This window comes from Hippocampus comes, unplaced genomic scaffold, assembly GCF_001891065.2.
Source record: "Hippocampus comes isolate QL1 unplaced genomic scaffold, H_comes_QL1_v1.1 scaffold211, whole genome shotgun sequence".
NCBI lineage: Eukaryota > Metazoa > Chordata > Actinopteri > Syngnathiformes > Syngnathidae > Hippocampus > Hippocampus comes.
The window spans coordinates 1-10,263 of record NW_017805835.1 but is presented as its reverse complement, the minus strand read 5'-3'; the positions used below and the strand labels follow the sequence as shown (position 1 = coordinate 10,263).

The following is a 10,263-nucleotide window of genomic DNA, read 5'->3' as shown; positions in this document are numbered from 1 at the left end:
AAACACAATCAAAAAATTTGACTAATTTTCAATCAGGTAACATTTAACTTGTTCCATTTTATATTTTCATGAGTTCAGTATTTTTAACAAATCCTTTTGATGTGGGCTCTGTGTAATTTTATGATTACAATGCGCTTCAGGCCAATAAAAATATATGCGGGTCTTCAAAAAGACCCTGTCCAGACTTTGGACCACTCCGTCATTCTGCAGAATGTCGTGTCTCGTACCTGGAGTAGGTCTCGACCTGTGCTACTGAGTTTGGGCACCACGTTGACCAGTGAGGTGGTGGCTGGATACAAAGGATATGGCTGCAAAGACAGGAAGTTTGTCTTTGGCAGTGTGCTCACATCACATATGTCACGTTATTAAATGTGGTACCTTGTAGTCTGGGAGCTTGGTCATGGTCTGCCACTGCTCTTCTGTCGGCGTGCCCAACAACGTGTCAGTCAGGTGGTCAAAGAAAACCAAACAAAAGCTGGATTTCTGCCACATGGCTCAAGTGAACAAATTTGGGATTTTTTTGCTCTTATTTTGCATTATGGAAATTTGGAATTGGGCATTTGGACCTCCAATTTAATCCACCCTAAATTCTGTAATCCAAACTTCATCAACACGCTGAGAAAAAGATATCTGAAGATTCTTTTCAACTGGTCGTCCACGTCGTTCCCGGGAAATAAAGGCCTTCCGGCGTTAGCGAGCTCTGAATCCAAAAGCATGTCAGACAAATGATACTAGACAAACTAGGAGTCTGTATTAAATATTAGGTCTTTACAAATGATAACGTTCAGTTTTCATTGATAGTCATCACACAACGTTAATTGCTGGGCTTGTCGTTTCTGATATTGCTTATGCTAACCTTAGTAAGCTGCAAAACATTAGAGGGGGAAAAAAAAACCCCAACATGATTCAGTGCAGTCCTACACTAATACCACGATCACTTTGACAACAATTTACAATGTATACATCTTTTTACAGTGTCATTCAAAAAGTAACATTGTTTGTTTCTGATGGTTCAACTGCGATGTTGCACCTAATGAAGAGTCTAATGAGTGTGTGCGTGCGGCTCCACTGAGAATTCTACCTGCAAATATGCAGCCAGCAGACCACATGTCAATGGAGGTAGAATAAAGTTTAGCACCAAACAGCACATCTGGGGGTCGGTACCACAATGTCACCACCTGCACGCACGTGCACACAAACACACAATGTGATCAATCATGCAAAAAAATAAATAAATAAAAAGTTCATTCTGAATGGAAACTCCTCTCTTATGTAGTCAGCATCACATTTGACTGATGCTTCTCCCCCTCGTCTTTTCATGTCAACTGCCTGCGGTGGTGTGTAGAGCCTTTGACATTTTACTGAGAGTGAGTGCAGTCAAGTGCAGCAGAGAGAGCAAAGACATTAAATCACAAAAATCACAAAAAGCTTCCATTTTCACTGCCGCTGAAAGGGGCACAAAGTGTTTCAATTCGTCAAAAAAAATGTAGAGTACATAATAGAGAAACACGACACGGTATGAAGTGATTTTTAAAGCCTTTTTGGGGGCTGGGGGGCGTTGAAGTGCCTTTGTACACTTCTAAGTGGTGGAGGAAGGACTGCAGGTGCCTTGTGCCAAGGAAGCAACTGTGGACTTCTTAACCACAAGGCACACGTGCTGAGCACTATGCCACTGCACTGCCAGGAAATGTTCTTCACATTATTAACTAAAAGTGCAGATGGCCACAACCTAAATCCTATGTACTTGATTGCTTTTCTTCTAGCATAAGCGGTGCAAATGCTCTCATGGGTAACGTAAATGAAAAAGATCTAACCTTTCAACAGCACCTCACTTCCAATTGTCATTGCTCCAAAGTGTGGCCACCTCAACGAGTGTCACATTGGCTCAAGTTCTTCCCCTTCAGCACATAAATCACCATCTCCACCACTGTTGCCAGCTCATGAGATTGCCTTGCTCAGCCCCAACGTTACTTGAGAACCACCAAAGGCATCTGAGAGCCACCTGCCTTTCTTCAACATTGAGCCGTGGCAACAAAACTTTTAGAAAAGCGGCTCATCGGGATTGACACGAGGCCACAAATAACAGCGGGTATGTCCCTTAAATAGTGACCTCGTAGAGACAACTTGTCTCCATAAACGGCTCAGCCACTTGAATGAACGCCCCACCTTAAATAAACACCTCTTTTGGGGATATAAATACCTGTTACAGATTGACATCATGATCGACATCAGTCTTTCTTAAATAGGGGTTAAATAGGGGGGCACGTGTGACCTCGGGGGAGCAGGATTTCTTTTTTTTTCTGTCCTAGATTAAAGTCTAATTGCACATCCACTACAGTAGGTGGCAGTGGCACTGTCAATGGCAGAGTATGTGCAGGAAATTGGATTTTTATAGATTTTTTTTTTTTTTGCACCGAGCACGTGCACACACTGCACTGAGCAGAGCACAGCAGACATGAAGTGCAGTGAACAAATGCTTAAGACACAACAGGGAAAAAATAATTGAACACTGATGAAAATAAAGGCAGCTATATTAAAAGACGATGTTAAGAACTATATTTCTTTTTTGTTGTTATTGTTGTTTTCTGTTTATAAGGACATAGTGTTATGAAGGGGTGTACTTTTTTATATTTTATAGACAAATGATTCCACAGACACTTCTAATTTGTTCATTTTTGTCAGGAACCATTTATGATCAAGACAAGTTAAAACATTTTAAATGTTTTATTTTTGAAATATAATTTATACATGTTTATTGGCTTTGTTTAATTTATTGTACTAATTATAATCTCTCGTGGAAAAATTCATATTACACTGCTCTATATATTTTTGATGCAAACCCCCGCAGAGAGCATGAATGAAAACATATTTGTGTATACTACAAATATTGTAAAAACACAAATCTCATACCTCTAATAAAACAGCTGGCACTTTGCAGTTGAGTTCAGAAATGACCCCGGTGAGTTATTGAAGAAATGCAGTATTTTTCTCATGGCCGTTTTACAATTGGGAACTAAAGGCAAGTCTGACATATGCCCATTAAGATAATAGGAAATTGCCATTCTATTCATGCAATATATGTATTGGTATATATTTGTATTTCTATAAAATGTTCAATGTTTTTTTGTTTTTTGCTGCTGCTGTTTTTTTTTTAATGTATCAAAATACTCGTGGTGTCAGCACTTGGTATCAGTCCTCATACTGGTGTCGGTCTGAAAAAAGTGTTCTCAAACATCCCTAATTTCAAAATTTCTGCAGTGTGTGAGAGTGCTTCGTTCAAAACAACATATTTTATTGATGAACTGTTATATGATGCAGAGCGCTGTTCTGAATATACATGGCCACATCCACATCTTTTAATGATTACAGAGGGTTGCGCGTTCAACATTAAGCTAGTTAGCAATTAGCACGCCATGCGTGAGCTCACCTCGGCTGAATAACACCTCACAGGAATCCCGAATGCTCGAGCAAGCCCGAAATCAGCCAGCTTCAACTCGCCGTTCTGTAAACGCAAACTTGAATGAAACGCATGTATGATATTATACGTACATGTCATCTGAGGTTCACTCACCCTGTTGATGAGGAGATTCTGCGGCTTAAGATCTCTGTGAAGGACATTACGACTGTGACAGAAAGCCAGCCCTTTCAACAGCTGGAACATGAACGACTGCAAAGAAGCAGAAAGACATTGGCACGTGCACTGACGCTGATTAACGCTGCATGACACTGTTCCGACTTTTTGGTCTCAAGTGTCACAATTGGGATACGCGTCAAACAGCGAGCAGATTGTTTCAAGTGTTCTGTCAATGTAAGCACAGCCAGATCAGATGTTTCTTGAAATGTGCATGGAATTGGAAAATTAAAAAATAGATATTCAGGTATGAAATTGGAATTGGGCACTTAGATATGCAGTGTAAAACCACCCACAAATCTGATTTCTCACCTTCACTGTTTCAGGGTCTAAATCTCCATTGCAACTGTCAAAGTACTTCTTTAGATCCTGTGCGTTGAAAAAAAAAGGTAATTATTAGCTCAAGTGTCTGCAAGTGGTCAGATGCAAGTTGGTCTGACCTGGTCACAATATTCAAAGACCAACGTTAGCTTCTTGTCGCTGTGCAACACGTCGTGTAGCCTGCAAAGGACAGAATTAGCCATTCAAATTACAAATAAAAATGTATGTAGAATTTGCATGTGCATTGAAATGTAGAAAACAATGTGAAATTTTGGATACTTTTTCAAGGTGGGTAGTTTAAAGTGATTGAATAGTATAAAGTTACTGTTTTGAAGGCTTGAATTGGTTGAGGAAATGTGAACTTTTTAAATTTCTCCACTATTTAGGGAATGTTCTCAAAACTTCTGATTAAAAAAAAAAAATCTGACCAATTTAAAGTCATTCACTAAGTAAAAGTCACTCACACCTACATTCAGACCTGGGGCAGTTTCGAGTCTTCAATAACTGTAATTATTCATTTAAGAATCTTCTCATGGTAAATTGGGAGCTCTTTAAGGAGGTTCACGCTTTGGGATTATTATATATTTTTGTGGGGTGGAATTTTCTGAATTCACTGGGAAATTGTAAATTAGACGCAAACGAGTTAAAGTTCTCAGTTGATGCGAGAATTTTGTCACGGAAAATTGGAATAAAAAAACTAAATATTTTGTTGTTAGTTATTTACATTATTGAGGGGCTTTTTTCTCTCTTGATAAATGTGCAATTCATCAGAAATTTGAAGTTGAAGTCAAAATTAGGATACACTGATACTGTACGCCCTTTCTCCGACGAGGGACTCTGTAAATGCTCCATTACAACAGTGCTACCACTTTACCCGCCGAATTTATACTGTATGCATTCCATCCAGGTGAAGTCGGAGAAATATTAGCCATGGGGAGCTACTTGAAGGTAAACAATAAACACGGATGACAACACTTGATTAGCTGATTGTTGGATGTTAAAGTGTCAGTAATGACATCCATCCATTTTCCGATCCGCTTATCCTCACAAGGGTCACGGGGGATGTTGGACCCTATCCCAGCCGTCTTCGGGCAGTAGGCGGGGGACACCCTGAACTGGTTGCCAGCCAATCGCGGAGTAATGACAGTTGTTACTTTAAAAAAACTGTTAAATATGAGTGAAACTTATGCCATGCTAAAGAAAAGGGGCTCTTCAGCATTCACACATTTATGATTCTCAAAGACACTCATATGCTACGGATATCATGAACCTAATGCGCTGACCTGACTATGTTTTTATGCTTGAGCTCCTTCAGCAGGCAGATTTCTCTCAGGGCAGAGCTTGGCACGCCCTGTAGGGGGTGGAAAGCGGTTAGCCATCACCGTGCTAGAGACGAGTATGCACAATAATTCAAACACACACCTCGTCGTCATCGTCCAAACGGACTCGTTTCAGGGCCACTATTTCGTGGGTTTCTCTGTTTTTAGCCTTGAACACAGTCCCGTATGTACCTGTGGAATTATTTAGGAAAAAAACAACCCCCCCCCCCCAAAAAAAAAAAAAAAATTAGCTCAGATTGAATGGCACTATGAATATGCGAGCTAGTTAGATCATCTCCTAAACGCTAACAAGATGGAGGCCGACATATATATACTACAGTATTTATATATTATTCATGGACACGTTTACATCGACCTCCCAATCACTAAATCTACAACCAAAGTAAGCAAAAGACGTAAAATTGAAGCTAAGATCAGCTAATCCATAAGCTAAATAAATGCCTCAACAACAAATAGCTGATATAGCAGCGAGTATAGATTTCCAAAAAAAAAGCTTACCCTCGCCGATTTTTTCGAGTTTCTCATATTTCTGCATGGTCGCCGTTTTAGCCAGCTGATAGGTAGCCAACGGAACAGCCCTATGACCAAGCCCCGAATTTAGTTGGGAGGTGGGGGGGCTGTTATGATTGCTAGCGTTAGCTTCACGCTAGCAAAACCTTGCTGCTCCGTAGCGCTCTGAACAGTGGAGCTTGTTGGCCCCCCCTAAAGACCAACACTTGTATTACAACGCTTGTCAAAACAAGTCATGCTGTTCTAATAATATACAGTATCACATAAAGTATTAAAAACATCGTATTTTAACAATTTAAAAGATACATTTGCCAAAAATAAAAAGACACACATAGTCACAATTTCACTAAAACATTTTATTCATAAATCATGTAGACTAAGCTTTGGATTGAGGTAAACAATTTAAGAAATCTTAAAGACATCGTAGTAGTGTTTTTTTCCCACATCTGGTCCAGTTACCTTACTTAAATTAAAAACAACAACTTCTTATCGTTTATAAATCATTTGACTGAGGTAATGTAAAATTAAAGTCCATCCATCCATCCATTTTGGAATCCACTTATCCTCACGAGGGTCACAGGCACGATGGAGCTTATTCCAGGTGTCTTTGGGCAGTAGACGGCGTACACCCTTAACTGGTTGCCAGCCTATCGCAGGGCACACGTAGACGAACACCCATTCGTGCTCACATTCACACCTAGGGACAATTTAGAGTGTTCCATTAACTTGCATGTATGTTTTTGGAATGTGGGAGGAATCCAGAATACCTGGAGAAAACCCACGCAGGCATGGTGAGAATATGCAAACTGCACACAGGGAGGCCGAAGCCGGAATCGAACCCTGCACCTCTCCATTGTGAGGCCAGTCGACCATGTCGTCCTATAATTAACATTTATAAACATATTGAGCACGGTTCATTTCCGTCCCTCAGCTCTTTGCCTTCGGATCAGGTCGCAATACAGTCCGCCTCGGCCCAGCAGTTCCGTGTGAGTTCCAGCCTTAAAAAGTTTTTACAAATTATAGTCAGACAACTGAAAGATGTGCAGAGTTTAGTGAACAACAATTACTTGACTGCAGACAATTTTTTCACCAATTCATGCTGAGAACATTCGGCCAAACTCACTTCTATAATGCGCCCATTGCTCATGACGCAGATGAGGTCAGCCGCCTGGATGGTGCTCAGGCGGTGGGCGATGATGAGCACAGTACGGCCCCGGGTGGCCAGGTCCAGAGCCTCCTGAACCACACGTTCCGACTCAGCATCTAAGGCGCTGGTGGCCTCGTCCAGCACCAGGATGCTCGGATTCTTAATGAGGGCCCGGGCGATGGCGACACGCTGTTTCTGGCCTCCTGATAATGTCACACCACGTTCGCCTGGGATGTAAAGGGGATACATTATGAACAACTTTAATGGCTTGTATACAGATAATACGGTCTCTGGAATGCATACCCACTCATTTAGTGCAAAATTAAACAACCAAGTGAGTCTTTTGCCTGCCTCTTCCTGACAATGTGTCGGTGAGTGAGCAGTTATTTATATAATAGTCACAACTTACCACACGACTATCTAGCCTGGGTTAAAATCCTGAGCCACTTTCAAGTTGCGGCTTCAGAACGGCCACCAGACTACACACAGCCTGACACATTGTAAAGAAGAGATTCCCATTTCACTTGTTGAAATTTCCTTGACGACCATGTCAGAGCAAAACGGTAAGCAGAGCTGCATTGAGCAAGCTGACGTGTGAACAAAAGGGGACATGTTATTAAGATCTCGTACCGAGCACGGTGTTGTAGCCATCTGGGAAACTTGTAATGAAGCGGTGAGCATTGGCTTGCTTGGCAGCCTCAAAGACTTCGGCGTCGGTGGCCTCGGGCTTCCCGAAGCGGATGTTCTCCATGATAGACGCTCCAAACAAAACAGGCTCCTGCGGAGGAGAACGTGACACAGTTCAAATGAAACTCATTATGTGAGCTCATTGTAACAATTGTCTTTTGCCATTAAGTGGTCATGTACAAACACAAAACTCACTTAAGGTGGGGCACACAGGCATTGATAACTGAGCCTAATTTTAAGAATTTTTTTCGATTAATTAAAGTTAGCAAAGGCCCAATATTTTTTCCCGATGGATTAAAAACAACACACCTAATTAAAGAGACATTTATTTATTCAATAATTGGGCATCTGTGAGCATGGAGGTCCCTCTTTATGACTTTTTTTTCCTACAAAATTTGAATGAAAGATAATTTTCTTTTACTTGATTGATAAATCCAATAACTTGTCCCCTGAGCCAGCAAAGATCAAGGGTTCGAATGTCGAGTCCGTCCAACATTACCACCCCACTCGTCGGGTCATAGAAACGCTCCAATAAGGCTGCTACTGTGGATTTGCCTGAAATAAATAATACATCATGCACATTATTGTACAGTTTGCATCGAGCTGTCTCATTGCATCATTCATTATGAAATTACCTCCTCCAGATTCCCCGACAATGGCGATTGTTTTGCTAGGTGGCAAAGTTAGGTTGAACCTGTCCAAAATTATATGGCCTGGTCGTGTTGGATAGCTACAAATATAAAATCACAAAAAAATAAAAACATACCCCAAATGGTACAGTTTAAAGTTTCTGTTCATGAAATGTCCAAATGAAGGCTACAACCTGAATGAAATGTTGAGAAAATCAACTCTTCCTGCCAGAGAATGATATGGGATGCGCCCCCCGCCGGAAAGAGGAATGGTAGGCTTCAATGACAAATATTCAAAAACACGAGCACCGGCGCTTGTTCCTCTCACCATCTGGAGAGAACAGGTGGAAGCAACGAGAGCAAACCAAAGGCAACAAGCTACTTATCCTGCATTTTACTAGATATGACTTACTTGCCCAAAAAGGATAGATATACTGGCTAAGGACCTAATAATTGCAAAAAAAAAAAAAAGAAAATTGGTTAAAATCGCTCTGATTTAAGGCATATTCATCAGATGAGATGCATCTTTTACCTCTGCACCGTCTGGGAAGCAACCAAGAAGGACATGAGGTCTCCAGGTGACATTTCATTGCTCGAAATGAGAGTTCCCCCAGCAAAAATAGTTCCCAGAACAATGCCTGCATTGACGTATTAAAAAAAAAAAAATTGTGACAAACATATTATTTTTTCATCAGTGGTGAAAATGAAGACTCACAATTGAGGGCGATGTTTGAAAGTCCCTGGAAGACAGCAATTCCAGTCCCAAGATTTTCATTCATTTCACAAGACTTTTCAACTTCATACGCGTACAACCTGGGAGATACATGGTGGAAATGGAAGAATTTTATCTGAACACATCTCACAACTTTGAGTACATCAAATCAAACACGTTTCACTTACTGTAGCTCCCGCTCCTCCATGGCAAAGGCTTTCACTGTCCGTACATTACCTAGAGCCTCATCCGCCACTCCGGTAGATTTAGCAACCTTTGTGGTAACACACAATAGTTGCGATACATTTCTCATCTGATTTAGACAAGACATACTGTATGTGACTATGGCTGGATTTACACTCCAGGTCCAAGTACCTCATTCCGCTCATTGCGATACATTTCTCATCTGATTTAGACAAGACATATGCGACTATGGCTGGATTTACACTCCAGGTCCAAGTGCCTCATTCCGCTCACGCTGCCATGACGCATTTTAAAATTGTGCCACTTGTGAGCAAAGGAAAAAAATGAAATGGGTGTCACTTGAACCATGCAGTGTTAATCCAGTCTGTTTAAGAAGTGGAGAAACAGCCTCGCCTCGCCTCACCTGTTCTTGAGCCAAACGTGAAAGTCTGCGGAGGAACGAGCCGATGAGAGCCCCTGCCCCTACTAGACAGGGGAGCACCACCACGGTCAAGCCTGTGAGTTTTGGGGAGATGATGTAAAGCGACACAAAGCATCCGACTGTCTGTGTGATACTCCGCAGACCCTGAAATCATCAGCAAAATCCACAAATTAGAAATGCCAAAGGCAACTTTGACCAATTTCAAATACCTGTACTGCATTTCTTGATATTGTGGCCTCCACGCTAATGTACGCTGTGCCCCAATTACACGGCAGGAGCATCATCTGATGCACAGATGTCAAACTCAAAGTACGGGGGCCACTACACAAAGGTAAGTCATGAGCACTGACTTCATGTTTCTTGCTAAATACAAAATTGCAAATCCCAATTTTGGTCCTCTGAGGGAAACTAAAATTACCATGTGGCCCGTGACAACAATTAGTTTGACAGCATGATGCTGCCCTCACACCATGTGTGGCATTTGTAAAGCTGAAATTTCTGCAGATGTTGAAAACAAGAAACGAAGTAAATAATGAGGTGGACAAAGTTTTCATCTATACACCAATTAATTATAGCGTAGATCAACACCTATATACACATCTACAGCATAATAAAACTAAAATTTAAAAAAAGTACAATTAAGTGAAACCTCAACTATATG

The 10,263-nt window shown here is 41.1% G+C and overlaps 2 protein-coding genes across 2 annotated transcripts; both read right to left on the bottom strand.

Moving 5' to 3' along the window:
• Nucleotides 1-149: 149 nt before the first annotated feature.
• cdk5 (cyclin dependent kinase 5) lies at nt 150-5,981 on the bottom strand. The gene is made up of 11 exons (XM_019887773.1): nt 5,791-5,981; nt 5,375-5,463; nt 5,236-5,303; nt 4,072-4,132; nt 3,944-4,000; nt 3,572-3,667; nt 3,428-3,502; nt 1,082-1,178; nt 631-700; nt 379-439; nt 150-308 (listed from the first exon to the last, which is right to left on the bottom strand). Exons 1-11 carry the CDS (start codon nt 5,825-5,827, stop codon nt 165-167), a joined length of 855 nt encoding a protein of 284 aa, XP_019743332.1. The 5' UTR covers nt 5,828-5,981; the 3' UTR covers nt 150-164.
• Nucleotides 5,982-6,569: 588 nt separating this feature from the next.
• LOC109526481 (ATP-binding cassette sub-family B member 8, mitochondrial) lies at nt 6,570-9,924 on the bottom strand. The gene is made up of 11 exons (XM_019887774.1): nt 9,585-9,924; nt 9,166-9,251; nt 8,981-9,078; nt 8,798-8,903; nt 8,678-8,711; nt 8,460-8,596; nt 8,272-8,366; nt 8,058-8,191; nt 7,580-7,727; nt 6,926-7,176; nt 6,570-6,800 (listed from the first exon to the last, which is right to left on the bottom strand). Exons 2-11 carry the CDS (start codon nt 9,183-9,185, stop codon nt 6,717-6,719), a joined length of 1,107 nt encoding a protein of 368 aa, XP_019743333.1. The 5' UTR covers nt 9,186-9,251; nt 9,585-9,924; the 3' UTR covers nt 6,570-6,716.
• Between the last annotated feature and the right edge of the window lie 339 nt (nt 9,925-10,263).

Excerpts from the sequence above, each read along its gene's own strand:
- cdk5 (XM_019887773.1), bottom strand. The coding sequence starts at position 5,827 with ATGCAGAAATATGAGAAACTCGAAAAAATCGGCGAGG. Across the intron at positions 3,503-3,571 it reads AGAATCTCCTCATCAACAGG|AACGGCGAGTTGAAGCTGGC; the intron begins GTGAGTGAACCT and ends TTGCGTTTACAG. Across the intron at positions 701-1,081 it reads TGCTGGCTGCATATTTGCAG|AGCTCGCTAACGCCGGAAGG; the intron begins GTAGAATTCTCA and ends TTTTGGATTCAG.
- LOC109526481 (XM_019887774.1), bottom strand. The coding sequence starts at position 9,185 with ATGGAGGAGCGGGAGCTACA. Across the intron at positions 8,712-8,797 it reads GCTTCCCAGACGGTGCAGAG|GTCCTTAGCCAGTATATCTA; the intron begins GTAAAAGATGCA and ends TGCAATTATTAG. Across the intron at positions 8,597-8,677 it reads TATCTATCCTTTTTGGGCAA|ATGGTGAGAGGAACAAGCGC; the intron begins GTAAGTCATATC and ends TGTTCTCTCCAG.